Source organism: Larus michahellis, chromosome 2 (genome assembly GCF_964199755.1).
Source record: "Larus michahellis chromosome 2, bLarMic1.1, whole genome shotgun sequence".
In the NCBI taxonomy this organism is placed as follows: Eukaryota; Metazoa; Chordata; class Aves; order Charadriiformes; family Laridae; genus Larus; species Larus michahellis.
Genome location: NC_133897.1, coordinates 167,343,864 through 167,370,473, shown reverse-complemented (window position 1 = coordinate 167,370,473; position 26,610 = coordinate 167,343,864). Strand labels below are relative to the sequence as shown.

The following is a 26,610-nucleotide window of genomic DNA, read 5'->3' as shown; positions in this document are numbered from 1 at the left end:
ATTAAAATACAGTAGAAAGATATCTGTATGCTAAAATTCATAATGTGTAATTATAATAATTACAATATCATACAACCCGGCATCTGAGGGAGGCCTTTGTGCTTTCCTGTTTCATAGAATAATCTAAAATTGAACAATAATATCACAGTTTTTATAAGTAATCCGTTTCCCTATTTTTTAACTATTTGGATTTTTTTTAAAGTTTTTCTTTCCATCCTTCATATTATACAGTTAATGGCAAGGTAAATGCCACTGTTCTTCAAGATCAGTTACCCGGGTGGCCCAAAGGAAAGCTGAAGCAGGGATGTTTTTATGTCAAGCAACATCTCTCAGTGGAGGAAACACAACTGGGGTCAGTGATTGTTTTGCATCTTGTATCCGTTAATAGCTTTTTCCTAAAAATGTTGTTTGGGTTTTGCTTTTTGTTAAAAAAAACCAACCAAACACACAGTAATAACTCAGACCCTAATCAAGCTCTACTGCCGTCTGACACAGTCTGGCCACTCACAATCAGAGGTTTGTCGCCACACATCTCCAAAGCTGAGAGAATCGTTCCAAACATCAGACAGACAGTGCTGGTAATGAGGAACAAAAAAAGAAATTTGTGTGTAATGTCAGTGGTATATTTTGTAATGATAAAAATATTGCACAACACTTTTTGGGGTGAAATGGAGATACCTTAGTTTTTTTAAATAGCCTTGAGAAATGTTTAATGAAAAAAACAATCTTTTTTTTTTTTTTTTCATGGTGAAATAAAAAGACAATATCTTATGATGAGGAATGTCCTGCTCTCCTGACCAGCTCCACCTCTTCCTTCTGGTAGGACCACCAACCTGCCTGCTGGCTCTGTGCAGCGGGGAGGCAGGAGAAGAGCCAGCAAGGGGAAAATAACCAAAGCCCAAACTGAATAAAACAAAGCAAAATATTGCAAGTGAGCGATGAAGGGGCCGTGTGTTCCCACCATCCCAAACTTTCCACAGAGCAACTTGCCTTCCACCTTCAGCAGGTGGCATCCTCACCCCATGCCTGTGCAGTCCTACAATACAGAAAGGCATTCGAAATGACAAGAGCCAAAGAAAAGAAAGGTCTCGGGTTTCAAGTTCTCTTTTTATTGAAGAAAAGAAAAGAAGAAGGAAAAAAATAGATTATTTTGTTTGTTTGTTTCCAAGTGGACGTTATTCATGTTGTCAGTTTGTCTCAATGTCCTAAGGCAACATCTCTGTATACCAAATATCTCCAGGTACATCGGCAGATCTGTCTTTCCCTCTTTCTCTCTCTGCCTTCCAGGGAGGGGCAGCTTGGAATAAATTTGAGTCCAAAAGCAAGGAAAAATAACAGAAAAAAAAAAAAGGATGAGGCCAAGAGGACCTTTACAAGGCCCCTGCTGAGTTTATCTATTTAACAGTCAATGAAACGACCTACATTCTTCTTGTTGGTCTGTTTTTCTAACACCTTCAACCCTCTCCCTGGAGATGGGGCGAGCAGGTTTTTGGAGGTGGTCCTTTGCTCCTGTGCCTGTCCCACTCCTTAGGGCACGCAGGAGCTCCACTGCGGAGGGATGAGAGGAGGAAGCCCCACCTTACCTCTCCACCTAAGCCATGGATGATGCGACTACTTCCGCTTCTGGGCCCCGTAGGGACCCACTGCAGGGATGCCACAATGCCAGGTCACAATGTGGCATATAGGAGTGGGAATGTCTTCTTGGCCACCACTTGGTGCATCCTGTCTCCTTCCTTCTTGGATGAGCTGGTGAGGGAGACGTGGGGGGCGAGGATCGGCAAGGAATGCCACAGACCCTCAAGGCTAGGTCTCCCGCGGGGTTCTACGGTCAGACTGCATCCCAGCAATGCTCCCGCAGGTGTCCCGTCTTGTGGTCCCCAAGCAACCCTGATCTTCTTGGCCATTTGTGGTGGCTTCTGGGTGACCTTCCACACCTCCCTGTGGCAGAGCAGGAAGGCTCCCAGTGTGCAGCAGCAGCCCAAAAGCATCTCGACAGGGCTTGTCCCCTGCAGTCCCTCCCCACCTTCTGCCTCCTCCTCCTCACTCTCTTCCAGGTTCACTTCTTCTCCAGTCCTACCTGGGAAAGCTCATGTTGTCCTGAACCTACAGCTACTATACTCTATAAAGTAATATTCCCCCTCTCTGCTGAGAACAATACAAAAGTTACTCCGTCTTACCAAAGGTTTCAAAAGAAACCAAACACTTTTCTCGCTCGGTTCCGATTTAATTTAATCATTTCTTTAAAACGTGGTTTTGTTTTGTTTGTTTTGTTTGTTTTCCGGAAAAAAAAAAGTCCCTTTCTTCCCTTTCCACTCAGACCTCTGTCTGAAGGTCAATAATGTCTTGTCCCACCAGGGGAATGGTGGCCCCTGTTTTCTCCCACTCTACAGTTTTTAGTTCTAGGGGAGACTGTGCCACAGGTTCGATGTCCTTTTTAACCCATGATGGTGGGGACTGGACTTTCCTGATTCCTTCCCAGGGTCTCTTGTTTGGTGTCTGCTGTTTTTCTTGCTGCAAGAGGAGGAAAGTGTAAGAAAGGAGAGAGAGAGAGAGAAAGAAAGAGAGGTTAATATCCGTGCAACAAACACCATTTTTTCACCTTCTTTTATACCAAAAGACAATTTTTCTGTAAAACTCCTGATCCAAAATTAAGCAGGGTTTCAATGAAAATTGCATTTGATGTGTAAACTGTCTATTTTCAGGAAGAAAACACAAATTTTTTTTTTTTCCCACTGCTATCTCTATCACCTAGCGCTTAGATATTTCAGCTTTCAGTGGAGGTTTTTACCACTTGCATTTTCACTGAAAAACTGAACATGATTTTGAGAATTTAAGATCTTTTTCTCCTTCTGCAGAAAATCCCCACAGAAAAATCCAGATTTCAATGAGGTCTTTCTGAACATACATCAACAGCATTTTATATCGATGTGAATACATTCCTTATGTAGCACAGCTATTTATAGGCTATTTAATTGCAGCAAAACATGCTAACTATTTTGCCAGTGAACCCATGCTGTTTGATAGGCTGGATCATCAGCTCTGAAACTGAAAGCATTTCCATCAACTCCGTACCAAGCCTTCGAGGCTTTATCGACTGCCATTAGCCCAGTATCCTGCCAGCATCCCACCACGGGTATCAATCCAGAGAATATCTTTCAATGTTTCTGCTGATACGCACCAAGATAAGACTCTGGGGAGACACGAGGCTCTGTAAAATGGGTGTATTCTTCAGTGCGTATATGAAGGGGAGTCTATGGAAAGATTTTAAATGAGTTGTTCCACTAAGCTTCTCCCCCTCACGAAGAGCGATGCTTTTCACATTTAATTATCCCCACAAAACACTCCAGCACTGGGCGAGAAAAGGCTTCCTTGCATGTGACAGGAGCACAGAGCCCTTTTGAGCCACCTGCCAAAAGCAAAGTGGCGGCTGGCAGAAAGGGTGGGAGGAAAGGCAGCTGCATGGAGGATGACATGGAAAGAAGTCTGGGGAGAAGGTGAGGAGACAGTCATGCAGGTGACATGCAGCCCAGGATGTGTCACAGCTCGATGCTGCCACCAAAATGTATTTGATGAATACATTGGAGGGGAGATGAAGCCACACATAGACTGTGGTGTCATGACTGTAGTCCAGGATGCTGCACAGATTGCTGTAGCTCCATAGGAAACCTAAATACCCATCTGCAACATGCTAATCCACCTGCCTCAGCTTCTGATTTTGTCCTTTCCTAAGAGACTTTTGTAAATCTGTTGTTTATCCCAGCTCCATACTGCAACACCAACAGGAAAGGTGCTGTAGAATTATCCCTACAGGGACAGCTTTAATCACACCACCCAAGACATGGCTTTTGCTTTTCCAAACTTTCACCCTTAATATAAAAATAAGATGTGTTTGAAGTACTCCTTCAAACCGGGAGGATTTGGGTGAGGTCATTTGGTGGCTAGAGAGTGGCAAATGTACAAACCAGGTCTTCTCAATGTGAAGTGAAAACACTCTGAAATTATCTTTATTTTAAATCAAAGGGAGAAAGATAACTTTTTAAAAGTCCTTTGAAAGAGAATTGTTTCTCAAAAAATAAAGTTTTGGAAAAATACTGTTCAGAAGAATGTGAAATGCTTCAGTTATGGAAACCTGCAGCTGAGGTTTTCATTAAACTCTATGACACAGAGCTTTTCTTATGCTTTTGGTCTTATTCTTATTTTATTCCATGATGTAACACAACAGTGATTAATACTAATATGACAGAAAAGGTGATACAATTGTTGACTTATTCCATTATCTGTCTTGGAACTTATTTAAGAGCCATCGCAACTAAAAACTGAAACCTTTTTATCTCAGTATGTGTCTTAATGAGACAAGTTTGAGACTTCCTGAAGTGAAACTTCTACCTGTGGTGTTTTTGCAGGCCATTAGTCTGCCATGAAAGGCACAGAAAGAAGGCACACATAAAGACAAAAGCACATATAGAGCAAAAATGGAATGAAACTCAGAGTTTCCCAAAAGGTGAAGAAAAAAAACTTGTCCAGAACAGCTCTTTTCAATAAAAAACAATTTTTCTCCCACAATTGTTGTAATGCCACAAGTTTTCCATTACTAATGTCCACAGCTGTATTATTTAACAGAGATGAGCACAAATGATCATACACATGAAGTTCATAAATAATTCCACCTTTTCCCTCAAGTGAAAGTCCTTCTTTGATGGTATTATTTATGGCCACTTTCAGAATCAGGTTCTTCTATTCCCAACCAATCTCTGGTTTAACAGTCCCTCTGGCTACCACACTCCTGACCTTCAGCCTCTCCTTCATGCTGTGAGGATGCATCCAGATCTGATCATGTACACTGAACGTGATCAGCAAACTTCAGAGCTGCTCTTGTCATGGGCTGCTTTTGAGCTAACTGAGTGAGAGCAGCTGCAAATCCATGTAGAGAACAGAAACTGGGGGAAAAAACCCAAACTAACCAAACAATTATGAGTTCACATCTACAGCAATGGACCCTGGTCAGACCTATTACCAGGGAACAAGGCCTAACGGTTACAAGAAGTATTCAATGGCAGTAAAACCAGACATTAAACATTGTGAATTATTAAGAATCATAGAATAATAGAATGTGTTGGGTTGCAACAGACCTTTAAAGGTCATCTAGTCCAACCCCCCTGCAGTAAACAGGGACATCTTTAACTAGACCAGATTGCTTAGAGCCTCATCAAGCCTGGCCTTGAATATCTCCAGGGATGAGGCATCCACCAACTCTCTGGGCGACCTGTTCCTGTGTCTTACCACCTTGACTGTAAAGAACTTCTTCCTAATGTCTCCTCTAAACCTACTCTGCTCTACTTTAAAACCATTGTCCCTCATTCTATTGCTACATGCCCTTCCAAACAGCTGCTCCCCAGCTTTCCTGTAGGCCCCCTTCAGGTACTGGAAGGGGCTATAAGGTCTCCCTGGAGCCTTCTCTTCTCCAGGCTGAACAACCCCAACTCTCTCACCCTGTCCTAATAGGAGAGGTGCTCCAGCCCTCTGATCATCTTTATGGCCCTCCTCTGGACCTCCAACAGGTCCAAGAATGGATAAATTAAGAAAGGAAGAGAGAATGAAAACGAAAACATCACTATGCCAGTGCATAACTCCACTCTGCCCATGCATCTTGAATATGACGTGCATTCCGTGGGCTTCCTGGTAGAAGGATATAGAGGCAGTGATAAAGGTGGCCAGTTTACAGCCAGGAACAAATTTATGGAGCAAGTTCTACAGGAGGAAGATTATACAGAGTAAGATTTTCAGCCTTGAAAAGAGGTCATGGATGGATGTGACAGAGGTCTATGAAACTCTTAGTGGCTTGTTGACAATAGGAATGGACTACTGATGGTAGGGATCGTCACTTCCAACGTAAGAACTACAGAGAGTAACGAGACACCAAGCAGGGCCTAGCCCAGGGTGAACTCCAGGAGCTGGTCATGCACACAGTGCCTGGCCAAACTGCAGATGCTGGTTTTGGCTGGGATAGAGTTAATTTTTTTCCATAGTAGCTAATATGGGGCTGTGTTTTGGATTTGTTCTGGAAACAGTGTTGATAATATAGGAATGTTTTAGTTATTGCTGAGCAGTGCTTACACAAGGTCAAGGCCTTTTCTGCTTTTCACACCACCCTGCCAGTGAGTAGGGTGAGGGTACACAAGAAATTGTGAGGGGAAACAGCTGAGACAGCTGACCCCAACTGACCAAAGGGATATTCCATACCATATGACATCTTGCTCAGCAACAAAAATGGGAGAAGAAGGAAGGGAAGGATGTTCAGAGTTATGACCTTTGTCTTCCTTAGTAACCATTGCAATCTTGAAGCATGATGGAGTCCTGCTTTCCTGGAGATGGCTGAACGCCTGCCTGCCCATGGGAAGCAGTGAATGAATTTCTTGTTTTGCTTTGCTTTTGTTCACAGCTTTTGCTTTACCTATTAAACTGTCTTTATCTCAATCCATGAGTTTTCTCACTTTTACTCTTCTGATTCTCTTCCCCATCCCAACCAGGGAAAGAGAGTGAGCGGCTGCGTGGGGATTAGTTGCCAGCTGGGGTTAAACCACGACACCACCTTTCCACAGCTCTCAGTTGATGCTGAAGCTTTCAAAGTTATAAAATACATGTGGAAACAGTCACAAGAGCAACATTCATTCAGTACTATGAAGTAAAGTGACACCATTCTCTATCAGGAGGCCTCTGAGCACAAATTACTGGAGTCTCGGGGATCTTTTTGAAGATGCACTGCCACATGCTTGCCCTGCTCTTTTATTTTTCCAAACTGCTTTTTCCTCTGCCATGGAGAGAAGGAAGGGCCAGACTAGCCTTAGGTCTGATGCACATATGGTTGTTTCTATCATCTGGCTTATCAGAGTGATGTGTTATCTAGCTATGACTGTGGAGGGCTTAGTGGCTCCAAAGATGTCTATTCATAGCTAGAAGATGAAAAGGAGCCTCAGGAGACCAGCAAATGGAGACGGGGGGCTTGCTTTTAGTTTCCTACTTCTTAGAAAAGAATTAGACTTCTCTAGTGAGGAGGGGAGGTGCTATCTCAGGAGTCCACCATGGCATACCAGCAGCTCACAGAGCTACGTGCACGGCTGTGATGTTAGCATGGGTGCAGAAAGACTCGGTGTCCGGTTGGATCTCTAAGAAGGTTAAACACAATCATCCAGGCTGAGCTCTGGCAAGGATGCTGGGAGACAAAAGAAAATCTTCTCCTCTTGGCAAGAGGCACCCTGGGAATTGGTAGCAGGCTCCTGGGAACAGCATCCTTTTTCTTTCCCTCCATATGGAAAAGGTTTTTATTGGGTCTTGGCCACTTGAACAGCGTATAGAAACAGCCACTGGGCTCATGCTTCAGCTCTGGCATTTTCCTCCAGCCCTACTGTGGGGTCTTAGCAATCCTTGCAGACAGGAGGGAAAACCAAGCTATACACAGAAAAGAAGAAAAAAACTGGAGAGAGGGTTGTGTAATCTGGCTGTAAAAGGCAGCGTTGCTGGCCCAGGGCCTGGTGCCTTGGAGACAGCCAGGAACGGCCCGAGACAGAAGCTGAAAGCAGAGGAGACTGCTCTGCCAGTAACTCACAGAGACAGAACTATTACTCTGGGCTGACACAGCCCATGAGCGTCTGGCTGTCAAGGAGGGGAGAAATGTTTATTGGTTCCTGCCTGGTGCCAGGATGGCAGAGCAGACTCCCCTGTCAGAGGGGTGGGAAGGGATGGAGTGCCCAGGTCCAATGCTGGAGTAAAACCTTCTGCATAGGACAAACTGGAGGTCTTCATCATCCTGGTTGCATCGTGAGTCACCTTCATTCACCCGTGGCTTTCATTTTGGCTGCACGTCTTTAAGGCACACGGAAAGGATTTGGGACAAAAGACATTTAAGATGTAGTGCCAACATAACCCTCCAAATCCCTAATAAAGACAGAGTCAGAGTGCATTGAGATAAACCACAGAGCACTCTCCTCCAAAAGTTAGGCTAGCAATGAGTCACCTGTGCTGGACTCACGGTGGCTATGGAAAGGTGATGGCGCTGAAGCAAGGGCACCTCCCTACCATGGGTTCATCTGCATGTTGGCTTTGTGCTGCCTTCAAGGGTCCAGGCTGTCTTCATTCAGAGTACCTGGATCCTGGAGTAACTCCATTGCTTCTGAGCAGCATCAGTGTCCTGCATAAATACAACATGGGACACTGCTGCTCTAAGAGCACCACTGGCTGCTCTAAGACAGCTTTCTTTTCACACTTCAGTCAAAAATCATTAAGTGTGCTGCATCTCCTTGTGTTTGTGTGTTGTGTGGGTTTTTCTTGGTTGGTTGGTTGTGTTTTGTTGTTTTTTTTTTGTTGTTGTGGTGTTTGTTTTTTTTTTTTTCTTTTTCATTTGGTTGTGTTTCTTGGGGGGGTTTCTTTGTTTGTTTGTTTGTTTATTCTTAATACACAATTTTTATAGTTACCCTGAATAACCTGAAGAGAAAATCTGTCCTTTCTACAGAGCATTCTGGGACAACTCCCCTAGAACCAGCTACTCCCATGCTGTTTTCATTGCCTCTAGTGTCATCTTGAAGGATATTTCATGACCCAAATGGTCTCTCCCCATGACATTGATGATTCTAGGACTAGAATGAAGTTATTCAGAGCGTATAGCAGGGAATCTGAAAGATAAATGTGGCTCATGCCGTCTAATCTATCTTTGGATCAATGTCGATGAAAAGTGATTAGAAAAAGGGAAAGCTGTCCTGTATTTTTTTACAGAATGATAAATTTTCCTTTCTTTGTTTGAGAAAAGTAGTTGCAGTTCTTTCATCTTACGCTACTGAGATACTAAGATGATATGTTGTTTTTGTTTTTGTTTTTGTTTTTGCTTCATTTCAGAGAAAAGCAAAATAAAAGGAAGTGGCTGACTTTGTTCAGAATTTTTTTTTTCTTTTTTTCTTTTAAAGAAGAAATAATTTGTTGTTTAAACCTACATTGATGAAAATCAGTTAGGAAACTTGAAATATGCAGCATTTTCTGGGCTATAAAAATCTGTCTTTTGCTTCTGTATTCTTAAATTCAGATGGTCTAACCTGTAGGGGTTGCTGTGAGCCCAAGTCTGGTGAGGCCATGCACAGCTGAAGATGAACAGGCACTGAATCAAGTTCTTTCACCGACCCTCAGGCGCTCTTTCCATAGACTCATAAAATGTCCCTTGCCTGAAGATTGTAGAGAAAACCCATGGTCCACCAGCATGAGGAACAGGCTATTTCCCAAGCTGTTAATCCGATCCATCCGATTAACATAACATCCTTTTTTTTTGGACAATGCTTATGGTCTACTGAAGAGCACTCCACTTGGTGGACATGGAGGACTGGGCGTTCTCCAAAATGCTGAAATCATTCATGGCTGCTCCATGCTTCACAGGGACACCTAGGGACTCCAGGAGGGGACCAAGAGCACGCAAAGCACAGTTCTTTATAAACTCCTTTTTTCAACCAGTCTAAACAACCAGGAGCTTCAATCTACTGGTGGCCACTGCATGGTTTTGGAGCAGTTGATAGCTGGATAGCTTCAAAGCACATGGAAGGAACTGACGGGTGCTACACCAGTAGCAGACCAGTCGTACACTGTTTCTCTGAGAAATACAGAGTAACTGATGCCTAGTACTTGGGAAACAAGGTATCAGATGATCCACAGAAGGAGGTGAAGTTCTGATTGATGGTGTATTTGGACAGCCAGTAGCTGACAGATGGTTTATAGACGAATAAATTAAGGTTTGACGTCATTTTCATAACAGAATTTATTGTAGTTATTATCGTACTTTATGTAGCATTTCTCCCTATAAAAGTTACCCTAATTGGTCTTTTAAAGTTTGCCAGTTACCAAAGCCTTTAAGAAGTTCAGAGAAGATTAAACATGTGGCACTGAGGAAACACCCTATCTGCAAGTGGAGCTTCCCTTGCAGAGGGACACAAAGTCAACAGAAGGAGGAGCACAGCCTCCCAATTTTCTAATTCCTCAGTGAGGAATAAGCCTGAGTTTGACACAACCAGCAGCACCTGAGCTCCTCCACCCCCAGCCTCAGCCGATGCAAAGAGGTTCCCACGCACAGGAGTCAAATTTTCCCACCTGGGAGCAGGGCTGCCCAGCTCACCATCCAGTTAGTGAAAGTGAAGCAAGCAAGGGAATTAATTCTTTCATGCAGCAGAGCATGCCAGGGAGTCATACAGCCCCAGCTAGGAACGAGCTGCAATATTGATCAATATTCCTTTTTCCTCACTACTCTGTTAGATGCCAAAACAAGTCATGGTGGGTTGGGCAACCTTCTAGGTGTCTGAAGAAGAAAGCCAAGAAAAATCTTGACCTGAGAAGGGAAAGCAAGTAATCAAGCCTGAAACGCTGTCTAGCAGGAAATAGGAAAAAGTCATGGAAAAAAAAATTCTATCTTTTCCCACTGGGTTTTGGAGGAAGTGCTCATCCAGGACCAAGACAGAGATGGGACTGGATTTGAAAGCTGAGTTACGGCCTCAGTCCAGATCCTGTATGTGAGCTACAGGACAGGGCTCCAGCCAAAGCAAAAGCCATTCGAGCTGCAGAGCAGAACATAACAAGTAGCTAATAAGGAAGAATAAGCAAATCAGAGAAACTTGCAGAGCCCCGTTCAGCATGGCTTTCGCTGACCTCGGCACAAGAGCTGCTGTTTAAAATGAATACAAAGTCAGATGCTGGCAAGGAGAGAGGAATATGTATGTGATTCAAACTTCCCTAATAGAGCTGGATCAAAGGACTCCTGCAGAGGGGGATGGAGCGTCACTTCTATTGCTTTCAAAGCTGGCACTAAGCAGAGAAGAAACAAAGCCTCTGCTTCCTTTAAAGGCTGCAAAGCCTCCACTTTCATACCATGCTGTTGCAGAGCAAGTTAACACCTCCTGATGTCCAACCCAAGCGCTGGAATTTCTTTAGCAATTAACTCGCAGGGAGGAGCAGTGTTGGAGATGCTTTACCCTGACAGTAGAGATCTGTGCAGGAAAATATCTCCCATGTGGTACAGTAGCTTGTAGCCACTGCCCTCTTTAATGTGGAGAGCTCTCAGCTGCAGGAATTTAGACTTTGGGAAGTGTGTGTATTTACAAGGAAGAAGGGAAAAAAATTGCATGTTGGATCCTACAGTCTGCCAGGCAAAGGGCAGTCTTTTAAAAGAAGAAACAAACTTACAGAAAGGTTTCCAACAATGGCTTTTTTTTTTTATTATTTTTTTTTATTGGTAGCAATCATGTAGCTAAAGGACAATTCAAAGTGATGGGAGTGATTAGGAAGGAAGAACTCTGCTGTCTGAGTCAGTACCAACCTAACGTTTCAATATGCATCTCTCTGGGCAGCAAAGTGTCCCTTAAAGCTGCTATGAAGAGATAGCCACAACCCCGGTGGAAGACACTTACTACTCATTATAACCTTAAAAATGAAGGCTTGGTGGATCCCAGATACCAAGAGGTATGCGTGGTGTGGATGGCTGAGTTTTTTTAGATACAAATCCTGCTGTGGTTTTCTCCAAGCCTTAGGTTCCTTTCATGCTTCCTGGCTGCATATAAGCTGTCTAGGGGATAAATATTCAGACCTCTCTGATGCTTCAACAAACACAGCTCATTCAGTTTTATTCTCAGGGTCTACACCACCTTCCAGTTTGGTCTAGGGTAAAATGGAAGGGTAACAGCGTGCAACCTCCACACATAGGCTGGCTGCAAGGCATTTGGGAAGAGGATGAGCAAAGTAAACCCATCTCTTCCTGAGATCTCTTTTCAGATTCGGAATCCCTTCAGGTGGACAGAGAGAATCTGTCCCAAATTGCAGCATAACAGGAACAAAGGAGTCTTGCCTACAACCCTGTAACTTCCTTTTGAGTAAGGACTGATTTTTCAAAAATCATCTCCATTTCCTTACCTCATCTGAGCCTGAAGACTGCAAGAGAGAGAAAAATTACCATAACTCACAGTAAGGTCATACAGAGATCTATGTATGCATTAAAAATCTGACTTTTCAACTTGCAGTCATCAGATCTTGTATATCAGACTGCTAATATCCTAATTCCCGAGCACTGAAAAGATAGTTTTAGATAATAGTGTCTACAACCCTGACTAGTTCATAAAGCCACAAATGAGTGAGACCCCTTTACTCTGCTGCAGCAGTGAGGTGGCCTAGGTTTGAATGCAGGTGGATGTGTCCTCCTAGATGCTTTAGACATAAACCCTGCTGGAGAATGTGATTTTAATAAGGAATATCTGAGAGTGCTTCCAATGGGAGCATTTTTATAGTTGAGAGATATATAAGATACATGACACATGGCATAGATTTCATGTAATAAACTGAAAAAAGAGACGAAAAATCCAACTTTGTTGCGTAAGGAAGGAAAATTCTGTATTATTGGACTCTGAGGCTCAAGTTACTCTAGCATTAGTAGTGTGCTTTGGTTTGTAGCAAAATAACTACAGCAAACACTGGTGCCACAGTAGTTCCTGGGAATGCATTAAATATGGTCAAGATTCAGACATGGTTGGCATTTCAGGCAGTATTCTGGTTCTCCTAATTGCCTACTTCTGACATACCATCCTGGCAACATTGCTCATTAGTAAGTTGATGACAGGCCAGCTGATGATTGCACTGGGGACACCTTAACCTCAGTGGGATGCGGATTAGTCTCCAAACCTTTGCTGTAGCAGTTCTGACTTGAACGGTGACATGAGACACCCAGCAGCAGTGTTGCACAGTGCTTTGCATCACATGTATGCTTCTACCCTGTGCCCTCCAGCGCAAGGGAGAAGAGAGGTCCCAGGGAAGGACTCCTTGGCTTCTGGGTGAGGGGAAAGCAGAATTCAACCCCTAACCTGTCTCCATGTCTGCAGGATGAGAGACAAGCCCAGAGGTGTTTGTCAAGGCTGCCTTTGATAGGGGTTGGTTTTTTCTCACATCAGCAATGCCTTTCAGGAATGCACCTTGTAAAGGAGGAAAGCTGAACAGCTCAAATGTGCAGGAGTCCCAGATTATGTTTCCACTTCTACCAGTAACTACTCTGGGACAGTGTGCAAAGAGCAGTCTTCTTTGTCTTTCAAGTGTACACTGCAGTAATACTTATCCAAAGTTTAAATGTGTCAGGATATTTAGAGAGGAGCAATATATGTGCTGGTTCAAACCTTCAGGTCTTTGCTCAAGACCCCTTAAAAGTCATGTTTTACCACTGAAGCTGGAGAATTTCTCAACAATAAACACATGCGATGATTGAATTTTTAATCCCTCTTCCTAAAGAGACAGGAGATCTCTTTCTTCCTCATATTCTTCTGTTGGGGCTTCCTTCAAATCTGACAATGTTGTAGTTCATCTGTGAGAAACTACTTATTCAGAGTGATGAGATAATCAGTTTTGGCCAGTGCACTGAAGTACAGGGAGGAGTAGCATTTACAGCAAAATCAAACCCAAAACCAATCCCTAAAAAGGGCCAGCACTATTCCTAGGAATTTCCAAAGGAGGTCTGTCCTATGCGGACATTTAGATCAGGTCTCAGCAGCACCCTTTTGATCTTGGAGTTGAAGGAGGAGAGAGGAAGTGCATAAAGATTAGGAAAAGTGTCGTATCTTGGAAAGGACTAAGGAAAATGGAACATGCTGCCAGGAGAGTCTGAGAAACTACCATGGCTGGAGAGGGACTTGGTAGCTTGACTTTGTGGTTGCTTATTTGAAATGGAAGTCAAAGATACAGTAACACAGGCAGATGGACTAGACCCTTCTAGTCTAGCAGAAGGACATCCCTTCTGTTACATGATTCTAGGTGTGAAAGGGTCCAAGGGTACTCCAGGATCCTTATGACCTTGTTCATGCCCACAAGGCAAGGAGTTTCCTACCGGTGAAGGAATGTGTTTGGATTCATGCCTTATGGAAGGTTTTGGGACAGGTCTACAATGCTCTTCAATGCAAAATGAAAGCCAGACTTACGCTAACGTTAGTTTTATCACTTCCACCAGAAGAAATACTCCATCGTTTTATAACCTAAACATATATAAAAGAGAAAAAAATGCTTTTGTTGTTACTTTAATCCCTGGCATCTGCAGTTTGCTTTCTCAGGGTAAGCTGAAGATGGGCCATGATTTACAGTGGGGTGTCCAGCAGCAAATGGCAGCAAAAGGGGTGAAGAAGGCTATTTATTTTTTTCTTTGTACTGCTTTGGATGTTTTTAAACCAATACCCACTACTGACTTGCCAATAGTGATCTTCTCAAGCTCACTCTCTCAGGCTACATCCAAGGAAAAAAATCACAACTTGAAAAAGATTCAGTCAATATGCAAAGGCCACCTTCACAGCTTCTTTCCAGCAGTTCAAAGCTCTTTGATGCTGAGACTGGCAACTTTAATTCTAGATAGATGCATCTCTGAAATGCTCAAAACACCTCAATCTATAAAACCCTCCTGCAAACATATCACAGATTAGCTTTTACATGGTATTTAGGCATTTCTGATTTTACAGCTGTGTCATACCTAAATAATACGAAAAAAGCAGAGAGATGAAACTCAGGGAAATGCATTGGGATTCTGGGCCAACACGGACTTCTTTGATCTGAACCTGCCTGCTAGATTCACTATGCTTCTCATTCTGCAACACCGGACAGCCTATAATGACACCTTGACACAAACAGTAAAAGCAGGATTCGCTGGGACCACACCTCTGGAGCTCAGCACAGCACTGCTGTGAGATCTGAAAGCAGACCAAAGGCTCTGCAGTGCTCTGCTTCCACAAAGAACTAAACTAAACCCCTTGTTCAATCACCCTCTGAGCTCTGGTCTTGCCCCTAAGGGAGTCCCATCAAAATAAGACCCTCTAGTGTCTCCTTGGCCATGCTGCAGGTGACTGTGCATCCTGCACCTGACTTTGCTTGTAAATGGCCGAGAGTGTTATAAATAGCTCACCTTGCTCCTCTCCTGAGTGTAGGCACAAAACAAATTTCATTTCTTACTGGCAACCTGACCTTGCTGCTTGTTCTTCCCTTCTGCTGGAGTAGATACTCTTCCTTGCAACCTTTAGGCTCTTGCCCAGCAGGCCTAAGGGGCTGAGACATGGAGGAGGTGCCATGAGCCTGCCCTCCCTTATTTTCATATTTGCATTATCCACATCACTTACTACAAACACCTGATATCTGTCTCTAGTACCAAATCTCTGCCCTACTGAAAGGCTGCAAGATCTTTCCCTCTCCCTGCCTCCCTCAAAGTCTCTTTTTGCCCTGGAATTTTGCTCCTGTCAAGGAAAGTCATGTATATGCTGATCAGCTGCCACAAATGCCCTTGTGCTACATTGAATTAGCCTGAAGTCCCCAAGAAATACTGCCACCATCACAGCTAAATCCCAATGATGGGGCTTCTTTAAATAGCTATGCTCATTACTGTCACCTTGGCTCCCAACTCTGCCACGGCAGCTGGGGTAGAACACTTCTGCTGCCCTCACCTTCTGTCCTCTCTTTTCCACCTAGATGTCCTCAAAACTGTTATGGTTTCCAGTTCCTAGCTATCAGTGGATAGATGGGGCACTTAGAGATGACCTGAACAGGGGTGCAAAGAACAGGCACGGACACAGGGAACAGAGACAAACAAGACAACACAGACTTAATTGACCACAAACAGACATGAGGACAGACATTCTCCTTCTGGGCTTCTGGCCACTCTGTAAACAAGCTAGTGCTACCTCTGTGACTCTCCATGTCCTGTGTGGTGCACGTGTGCTTGTTCCAACATGCATGGTTAGAAAATCAAGGTAAGGCATTCAATGAGGGCTCCTAAACTTTCCTGCTTCTTCCTGTGCTCCTGCTGTCACTAGAGAGCTCTGGGAGATGATAGTTCTCCAAGTGTCTGACTAACCTTGCTGTCCGTTGTTGGAGACTCCTTTTCCTTCTCTGCGTGCTGGAGTTTTCTGTTCAGGTCTTGGAACATGTCCTGGTGACGTTTTCTTGTGTGCATGATTTTCTGAAGCAAACGCGAGAGCCACAGGTCAGCAAACCCTATTCAGCTGTAGAGAAGCAGCCCCCCCAAGTTACATACATTCTTAAAACCTGCCTTTGTCTCCCTGCAGGTGCAATCTGCTGTGCCTAAACTACCTTCAAAGTTCATTGAGCACTCAGTGTAGCACTGTCTTTATTTTCAGGATGAGATGGTGGGAGAAAGTGGAAAAGACTAATTTTTGACGTTATGGCTACCCTAAACCTGCAAGTACTGACTGTTTATATTGCAGAATTTGTGCTTGACTAGCAATGTTCTACCAGCTTGAAGCTGGTAGAAGCTTTGGTTCTAGGAAGTTCGCTGAACTTCTTTAACTGACACTTGACCCCATATCCACTCTGTTCTCAGCATGCCTCCTTTGCAAATGTGTTCAGAGCTTACCCAAACATGTAGGTACAAGAAGTTCCATCAGAAACTATTCCACAATTTAGTTTTCTTTGTATTTTGGCCCTTCTGCATTTCACTTCTATCTTCTACTACCCAGAAGGAGAGGCAGGACCAACTTCTACAAAGACTTCCCTTTGCATGTAAGACCATATTGAATATGGGTTTCCTGTGCTCTGTCAAGTGCTATATAATTGGAGAAGGTGGCTCAAATAGTTCGCGACCCACTTGAAGTATCAGCTTGATGTACCCATCGTGCCTCAATTCCAGACCAAGCTCACAACCTGGAGCTCTGCAGTGATTCTAGCATTACAGAATCACAGAATGGTAGGACTTGGAAGGGACTTTTGGAGATCATCTAGTCCAACACCCTCATTAAAGCAAGTTCACCTAGAGCAAGTTGGACAGGAACACATCCGGGTGGGTTTTGAATATCTCCAGAGATGGAGATAGCATTAAGGCAACTCCTCATGGGCCCTTAACATGACTGTTTTGGAATAAGCTGGCAGCTTTGAAGGGTAAGGATAGCTCTGCTGGGAAGGATGCCATAATTGGACTCAGGATAGCTGCACTAGCTTTCAGTAGCCCCATGGACCCTCTGTGGAGACCTGATCTTTCAAAGCTTTCCGCTCTGTGCCTCAGGTGTGAGGACAGACATTTCCCTACATGCAGTATAGACCTTTTCCACCCCAGCTTATTCTGTAAGGTTCATTAATAGGTGTGAAAGACCAGGGCTGATGATGGGTTGTGATGGTGGGGACATAATAGTTTCCTTTCTGTTAAGCAACAGATCTTGCATACAAAAAGGCAAGGCATTTTAGGCCAACAGCCAAACATAGGTGTAGTTCCCAAACAGGAATGTAGTGTAGCCACTCCATCTCTCCATAAGCATTTTGCTCACAGAGAAGTGACAGCCTTGGGCAGGCCGACATAGGGTCTTGATTTACAAACGTTTACACAGAAGCTGCTGCTCCATAAATTAAGCATGTACCAATATAAGTCACCTATTTGTTTAGCTGCACAGGGTAAGCCTTACTAGGCAACCAGCACAACTCTCGTTAACCCGCTGTTTTTAAACCCTTGAAGAAGCTCTTTGGCAAAGACAGCACTCCTGCAAAGGTGCCAGAAATAAAAGAAAGCAGCATTTATTTTTCTCATCCTACCCCTAGAAAAGTACATTCAGAAAGGGATGTACTCACCTCAAAATCTAGCTCTGCGTACCGGGATTTCCGCCTCTGGGTATAAAAAAAAAAAAAAAAAAAAAAAAAAAGAGATGGGTGAAGGTTAATAAGGGGTTGATGCTGGTGTGTCAGTATAAACTCTACCACACAGTAGATAAAACAAGGAGCGTCCTTCTCCTTTTCCTTTTTCCTACACCTTTAACTTGTCTGGCTGGCTCTTCATGGTAGAAAGTGCCAGACATATAAAGACCAAAAACCACTGAGACTTGAGGAGAGCTAAACATGGGCTAAGCATAGGAGTTTGGCCAATTCAAGCTACGTCCTAGCTATGTGCTTGCAGGTTGTTCACAGAATGGGAAACAAAGAGGAAGCAATAGATCAGCCAACTGATCTACTGGAGCTTTTGAGCACCAGTCAGCCGAGACTGACGTTTGGACAGCGATGGCCAAAAGGGTCAGATGCCCTAGGATAAACCTCAGCCTAAGATTTAGGTCTAGGTCTAGGGAGAACTGCTAATACACATAATGAGTTATCACAGGTGAGAAGGGGAGTGCTGCACTTACACAAAACCTCTGACATCTCTCTGACGCTAAGAGAATTGTAGAGCATGCCTTAGGGACATTTTAAACCTGCAGTCTCTAGGATTTTCTCATCTGTTTCATGGCTGAAGTCATCAAAATGGGAAACAGAGGCAGAGGACAGAAGGAGAAAAGGTAATGCAAGCCATGCCTTTGACAAACTAACAATTTTATTGGACTTTGCATTGTCTGTAGGGCTAAAGACAGTTCATCCAGCAATGGGATATGTCTGTGGAAGCTGTGAGAGATTTTAACATTACATTAGAAAACAGTGTCACCTGCCAGTGATCCCTCATGATAACATAATACTGGCATTGCATGGTGGGATGCATTTGGCCTAAGGTGGTTCTCTTGAAGCAGCTGGTGTGGCCAGCATTGAGGGCAGGGCATCATTCTGGGCTGAGAACAAGACAGTAAATTCACATGCTCACCTCTAAGGAGCTCATGGAGAGGGTGGAGACGGTTTCACTCTTGGACACCACACCTGAGTTCCCTGAGTCACCTGTGTCACACAGGCTGTTGGGAATCTGTGACTCATTGGAGATATTTTGTGGAGCCAGCTGCTGCTGTTGTTGTATCATGGGGGAACCTTGCACCTCAGTGCATGTCATCGTTACAGGCTCCCGTGGAGGACTCTTGACAACAAAGCCTGGATCAGTAGCCATACTGAGGTGGATGAGCCGTGTCTGGGGCATCTGGTCAATATTGATGCTGTATTTGCTCTCATCTTTGGGTGGTTTGGCCCGTAAGGTAGACGTGTTGGTAGGCAGAATGACGTAGCTGGTGTCCAGTGTTTGCTCTTGTGCCCGAGAGAGTTCTGAGTCCAGCTTCTTGAAGATGTCCCCATCACAGATGTAGATGGACTTAGGTGGCTGATTCTTGTCCTTCTTCAGAGTGAGGCTGTGATTGCTGAACTCATTCAGGTTGATGGCTCCCAGGTAGTGTGGTGAACCCTGAAGGTGCATCTTGGAGACATTGGCTGGAAGACTGTTAAAGTTTGAGGAACCCTTCTGGTGGTTGAGCTTCAATTTCTCTTCATCTGGCAGTGATGGACGCTTCAGTGTTCCTGTAATGGTTGAGGTCCTGCAGGTGGTGATGTCTTTATTCAGCACTAGGGAAACAGACAAGTATCCTTAGCACCTCACCTAGGTTTTTGTTAACACATCAATACACCTACCACAGTCACACCATGCTAGCATGTTCCCTTGGACCTCTCGTAAAGAAGCTATGGTGGCAGAATGCCTTTTTTTTTTTTTTTTTTTTTTAATCCAGGATGCTGGAGGCAAAGCTAAAGCTAGGGAGAAAAAAACCCCTCATTTTGAGAGAATTCTCTGTGATGCAAATTTTCCAGCACAGTTATGGCCAAAAATCCCAACTAAGCCAATACATATCATTATATTGATAAGAACATCTAGCATATATATTTAGTACATGTACTATATGTATATATATGAAATAAGTATATTACTGGCCTATGGAGGAGTAGATTTTTTTTAAAATAAAATGTTGCTTTCATAGCAAAAAATATTTTAATTCAGAAAGTGGCTGAAATGCAGCATTATCAATGATTTCAAATGTAAATTCTTCTTTTTTAAAAAAACAAACAAACAAAAAACCACAACAAAACAACTTATTGAACTGCTTCAGGTTGCTCTTTTCCTTTGAACAGTTTCAGTGTCGATTTGGTATTTTAAAATGTACCACAACTTTAAATAAATTTCTAACTGTTCTCCAAAAATCTTATGTTCTAGTAATTATGGCAAATCTTTGTGAGAGCTAATTATTTAGTGTTTTACAATTTCCCTTGAGGAAAGAAAGGAGTGCCATGAATATTCCTTAATAGGAGAGGAAAGCCTTAAGCTGAGGACGAGATGAACGTGCCAATTAGGAGGTATATAAAGGACACACAGACACTCATTCCCACACAACACTATCCACAACAAGACATCTACTCCTTTTCTGGGAATAAGAATCTATCACTCAGTTGATTTCAGGCTGCAACAAACACCTCTGGAAGATAATTACATCAGCCTTGATATCTCCAGGGGATGGAAATCACAGACTGTGAAGAAGGGGCAAAGTGGTGCAGGACTGAAGGCTACTTACCCAGTATTTCAGCACAGGAAAGGAGAAATAAATGCACTTCCCCTTCTACCCATCTGAGAAGGGGGTGTGGGGGGGAGGGGAAAGGTCCTTTTATCTTTTTTTTTTCTTTCTCAATGGACCAGAGATAAAGATCTTTGAGGTAACCTGATAGCATTCAGCTGCTCCACCTGGGACAGAGGCAGGAGATGACAGAGACATCCCATGGGACTGAAGAGACTCTAATTTCTCTACCAACTCATACTGGGAGTGGTGGGTGCTGGAAGAGCAAAGCTCTCCTCAAAGACTACAGAGCAGGTAAGGCAGGATGACAAGGACATCAAATAGAATAAAAGAACTTTTAAAAAGCTGTTAAAGCTAAACACACTGAGCATAATTATGGCAGCTGCGGTCATCTTGACATTGCTAGAGGACATGCTAGGACAAATCAGAGCATGATAACATATTCATAGCATACACTGCGGGAAGATGTTACTGAAGTGAATCGCTTCATTTGGGAGGGACAGGCTCTTCTCCATGCTCATGTCAGCTGCAGAAAGTAGGTTTGGAGAGGTTTGCACTTGACAATCCCCAAGCATGGAGCAGAGTGAGCTTTCAACACTGAGCCATGGACCCAATCCTACCTCTAAGTGAGGAGGTTATGAGCGGTATCCAGCATATCTCCAATCTGTCATAACACGAGATCTGGTACCTCCAGGAGAAACGATGGCCAGAAACCAATGAGCATATTTCTGTTTTTTGTTATTCGATAAGCAGAAAGTGTAGGATGATGCACCATATAGAAATATCTCTGAAATGGGGACTATTATTTACTACTTAGCTTGGCACAGACTAACAGCACTTTATCAGAGGAGGAATATCTTTTCAGGTAGACATCAACAAAAAAATTGTATAGCTGTATGCTGTCAAAGGAAGGGAAGCCTAGGCTGTTAGCAACCTGCTTATCCAGGGTCTTCTGCCCTGAGGTCATGTGAAACCAATCAGCTCCTTCTTTTCCTCTCAGAAGTTCAATTTGTGAGGAAGAAAGTCTGTAGCGGATCAAGAAAGGCTCCTTTATTGCAGGAGTTCAGGGTCTGCCTTGGTTTCCAGAACAAGATGGGATGCTGGCTGTGTAGCTGATTGAACACCCAGCCTGGTTGCATGTTCGTTGAGCACGTGTTCAAGTCAGACCTGGGCTCACATGCACGTTTTTCACACGTGATTTTTTGGAACTGAGGTCTTTGGTGTCAAAAAGAAAGGAGGAAGACAAATGAGAAGAGGGAGACAGCTAGAAATTAGATTAGAGAGTGTGAGACAGAGAAACAGAAAGAAAAAAATGGACAGACCCTGAAAAGAGATAAATGGACAGAAAGAGACCATGAAATAAGATATCACAGGGATAAGTAAGATAAATATACTGTGACTGTGATAAGCATAGGGAGAGGGAGTGAGGCAGAGGGAAGGACAGGAAAAGATAAATAAGATATAGATAGATATTAGATAGATAAATGGTAGTGACAGTGATAGACAATGCACAGAAACACAATGACAGAGACAAATGCTGACAGAGGTATAAATACATAAATAACAGGTACAGCAAGACAGACAGCTGAGGACAGAGATAAATAAGTGATTGCAAGACAGAGAGAAAAAGATGAATTATAGATAAATACATTAGAAGCAGATAAATAAATGATAGATTAGATAAAGAAAAAAAATGAGACAGGTAGATAGATGTGTACAGAAAAAGAGAGAGAGAAGGAGAGAGAAAGAAAGAAAAGAGAGAAAGAGAGAGAAAGGGAGAAAGGAAGGAAGAGGGGAAGGGAGGGAGGAAGGAAGGAAGAAAGGAAGAAAAAAAAATTTCCCATGACGGTAACTGAACACATAGTATGTACTGTCCTTGGCTAGGAGAGATCCTGGTTTGGAAGATGTGAATTCTATGCAAGTGCCAAGCAAGCTGGTGTTTCTTTTGCTTGGGAGAAGGGAGAAGTCTGGGAGGGTAAATGAAAGCCTAAATATCTACAAAGGGTAAGAAAAGCCCCCCAGCCAAATGGTCAGGCATGCCAGGACCAGGGGAGGACGAAACCTGCAGAGAGGGACAGGTAGCAAAGGAGAATCCAGACAGCACAGACACCCCCAGGGGAATGAGAGAAAAGGGAGTTACTGGCGAAAGGAGCTGTCAACTCACACAGATTGTCACAATCATAATCTGTGTGACTGAACACGCATCAGAAAGGTGCAGGCAAAGGAGGTGGGACCTGACCCACCTCCATATGTACAGGTATCTTACAACTGCACACAGAACTGCACCTGTGGGAAGGCTCTCCAGACTCCAGACCTTCTCAAAGACAGCACAGAGCTGTGTGAGGTTGGTGTGACCCCCTCGGGCAAGGGTTGCTAAAGCAAAGAAGGATCACACTAGGAAGAGATGCATCCAATCTCTTCTTCCTTGATGCTCTTCTCTGCCACTGTGTTACACAGGCCATAGATAAGAAACAATATCTCAGAAGCAAGGCTTAATCTTAGCTAAAAGGCCAAGAGAGTCGTGGGAAAATAGAATAAGCAAAGCATAAGGGAAAATTAGGGGAGTAGTTTTCTTTTGTCCAGGGTTGAGAGTAAAGAGAGCCCACAGAAATACATGTAAGCCACTAAGACACACAAATAAAACAGAAAGGAAAAAAAATGGCCTAGTTCAATCCCCAAACCAGGTCACTTGTTGATTCTCACCTGTGATGTGCTCACCTGATCTACAAGCCATATCCACGTCCTTCTCAAAATCGGTCTGAAAGACAGAGAACACAGAGGACGTGGTCAAAAGGAGGTGGTGGGGAAAAGAAAGCCATTTAGAAAATGCAAAAACCACTTTAATTAGTGAGTCAGACATAATCACTGCCAGAAGAGTGGAAGAGAGACGTTTTCCTTGGGCTTTGAAACAAGGCAAACAGACCACTTTTTTCCAGCTGTGGCTTTTGAATCTCACACAGTGGTAAAGCTGTGACATTATTTTTCAGCTGGATTCATCTGCTTATCTATACACTAATTCCACTAATTAAAATATCTCCCTGGAACACATTTTTTTATGCACATCCCTAAAAATTAGGGGCCAGGTTCCTGGTTTATCAGCCTTGGATATACCTCCCCACACTTAGTCTAAGTGGATTCACCTCCACTCATTAAAAAGACCTGGGGATGCTACTGAGAGCGTTCCATACCTACTGGGCTTTCTTGTGATCTATCACCAAGTCACATGAAGTGGAAACAAGTCTCTGCTTCTGAAACTCTTAGCGTTCAAAATCATTGGTCCCTGCAGGCACAAAGGCTGAAAAACTTTTTTTAAGTGGTCTGTACAGCCAAATGAAACTCCTTTCTTCTGCCAGTATGAGTTAATCCTTTTTTCTAAAGCTTTTAGCAGATAACATTTCAAAGAACTGGATACACTGAGTCACAGTGGGCCATGAGTTTTCATGGAATAATGGAAAGGCCACAGACTAGAAAAAGGTAGAAGAGTTCACTGATTATTTCTAGTACCATTTCAGAAAGAAGACACAACATAATTGTATTCATGTGATTAAATGCACAGTATCTTAAGGGGGCCTACAAGAAAGCTGGTGAGGGACTTTTTAGGATGTTGGGTAATGGTAGGACTAGAGGGAATGGATTAAAACTAGAGATGGGACGATTCAGACTGGGCGTTAGGAAGAAGTTCTTCACCATGAGGGTGGTGAGACACCGGAACAGGTTGCCCAGAGGGGTGGTGGAAGCCCCATCCCTGAAAGTTTTTAAGGCCAGACTGGATGGGTCTCTGAGCAACCTGGTCTAGTGGGAGATGCCCCTGCCCATGGCAGGGGGGCTGGAACTAGATGATCTTTAAGGTCCCTTACAACCCTGACAATTCTATGATTCTATGATTTTATAGTTTAATACTTAGTTTAATACTAAGAACAGTGTGTAAAAAAATCTCCATACCCCTGGGATAAACACTTTAATATTAGCAGGTTGAGATCCAAGAGATTTTTAAGAGCTGGTTGAGGAATTATCTCAACCTTCTTGATGCTAATTTCTTAGTAAATTATTTGGTATAACGAATAAATCTGAAGAGAAGAGAAATAAGACTGAGCTAACGTTTAAATGGGCAAGAAGGATGGCACAGAAAAATATAATCTAATTTTTGTGATTGGAGTTCTAGAAAAATGTAACCGAACAGCCTGTACTAGTTCTACAGATACATAAAAAATAGATAGGTTTATATTTAATACCAGTCAACAAGATTTTGTGGAAAACAGTTCTACTCAGCTAAGCTTCTTTTCACTTGTTGGGCAGATTTGGAGATTATTGGAAAAGGTAACGTCAAAAATGCCATCCTGCAAAGCTTTTGATTTCTTTGGTTATAGCACAACTCAGTCACTATAAAAACATTGTATCCCTCTAAAAATATCAGTGAGGAGTCATCATTCATGTCTGGATTCCAGAGTTCTTTGTGCTTGAATGTGAAGAAACTGATTGTAAGCTCTCTGCTTCTCAACACATCCATCAATAGGGCAGAAGTAAATGTAATCTCATTGCTGAAAAACTTGTAGCTGACACAAAATTTTGCAAGGTGGTTGATAATGAATGAAAGCAGGGAGTTATACAGAGAAACAAAAATCTGAAACTTCAGAATATAGCGCTTGGGATGGTGACAATAGGATAACAAATCCAGCAGCCACATTTTTAAAGGATGGTGAGAGTCTGAAGGGCATGTGGAAAAGGGTTGTATAAATAATTTGAAGGGAAATGTCTTACAGAGGGAGAATAGAAAAGCTTAGCGTGTTAACTGATTGAAAGGAAGATTGAGACTGGATACGATTATGTTGTCTATTATTGAAGGAGCAAAAGTACTAGGCATGCAAGGGGCTTTCTAATTACACCTAAATAGTCATAGCAAGAACCTAAGTCTGAAAATGAGAAGATTATGCATTTAAATTAGAAATGAGGCACCATTTTTTTAAAAAACACCTATGAGATGTGGTAGAATTGTATATCCCTTGATGCCTTGATTTAAAGATTGATGACTTGTTGTATATCCTTGTTGTATATCCCTTGATGTCTTGATTTAAAGATTGAAATGAGATCTTTTACCCAAGCACAAGCTACTTAGCTTAGCACAAGACTGACTGGAAAAACACACCTTTGGGTTATGATATTGGTCTATTATTAACTAGACATTTTTGGAACTTGTTCAAATCTCGTGATTGTCCTGATGTCCTTACTCCAAACTCAGAAATCCAATGCCTCTTATATCATCTACTTTATAACACTGAAGCAGTTGCAAGAAGATTCCCCACAGCTTTTTCTTCTATGGCCTTATCTAGACTGTTTGTAAAGGACTTACACAGCAGGACCAAGGTTTACAGTGCTTAAACTGTATTCCCGCTGAAGCAGGGTAAACAAATGTGCTTTTGGAAGAAGCAAATCCCTTTGAGACAGCATCTTTATAATAATGACCCAATACACTATGATTAAAATGGTATTAAACTACTGCCTCTTAGCTCTAGCTAGGATAGGGCAGCGTGATGGTGATGAAAGGGTCTGGAAGACCTGGGAGATACATTTTGCCTTTGTATTTTCTGGGAGAAAAGGGTGTCACCAAGATGTCTGCAAAACCTGGTGTGTACATTTGAGCCTCTTAATATTACAATGAAAAGAAAATATATTTGTGTGAAAGACGTTATGATGAGTGCTGTGTTTATTCAAGCACAAGTTTAAAGAAAAAAAAGAAAGATGATTGCAAAATCTATGATGGACAGAGCCCTTAGTTTATCAATTATGGGCTAAAAAAGCTCACAGGTCCCTTAATAATAGACGAAGTCATAGTTTTCCCTACCATTAGCTGAGCGTGTCCATTCTGAAATGACCCCCCTGAGTCTCCATTGCCCTCTTCCTGACGATCTACTACTCGGCACTTCACAGCATCCTGAACCTGCAGGAACAAAAGGATTTCCAAAAGTCGGAGTCAGACAGAAATACCAAACCATATTAAAATCTGCTGAGAACCAAAAAAAAACCCAAAACAACACAAAACAGTCCTTGGTAGCTCAAAAGAACATGGCTCCTACTTTACTAGCATTCAGGTATTCATTTAAAATGGTTTATATGTTACATATCTCACATACTAACAGAGTAACTCAAAGGTTTTACACATATCCTGGGTCACCATGTTGATCACTTCTAGTTGCTTGATTTATATAACCGAGAATAAAAGTGCCTTCTATTTTGCAGCTTGCAATATGTTTACAATGGATGCTACTGCATAAATCATTATATTGGGGTCTACAATGTCTGATTATGATCTTAGATCAGCTGTAATATATATCTGAGCCAAAGCTCA

General features: G+C 42.9%; 1 protein-coding gene across 17 annotated transcripts in view; it reads right to left on the bottom strand.

Moving 5' to 3' along the window:
- Nucleotides 1–743: 743 nt before the first annotated feature.
- The window catches only part of ADGRB1 (adhesion G protein-coupled receptor B1), a 214,659-nt gene continuing 188,792 nt past the window's right edge, over nt 744–26,610 (bottom strand). For 11 of the 17 annotated variants that reach the window (XM_074577952.1, XM_074577950.1, XM_074577955.1 and 8 more), the window contains 6 exons: nt 26,107–26,202; nt 22,971–23,025; nt 18,593–19,272; nt 17,602–17,637; nt 15,881–15,985; nt 744–2,511 (listed from right to left, as the gene is read on the bottom strand). In XM_074577952.1, the coding sequence (XP_074434053.1) occupies nt 2,314–2,511; nt 15,881–15,985; nt 17,602–17,637; nt 18,593–19,272; nt 22,971–23,025; nt 26,107–26,202 (1,170 nt within the window). In that variant the 3' untranslated portion in view covers nt 744–2,313. The remainder of the gene's footprint in view (nt 2,512–15,880; nt 15,986–17,601; nt 17,638–18,592; nt 19,273–22,970; nt 23,026–26,106; nt 26,203–26,610) is intronic. The other 6 variants (XM_074577966.1, XM_074577953.1, XM_074577959.1 and 3 more) reach the window with 1 other exon arrangement.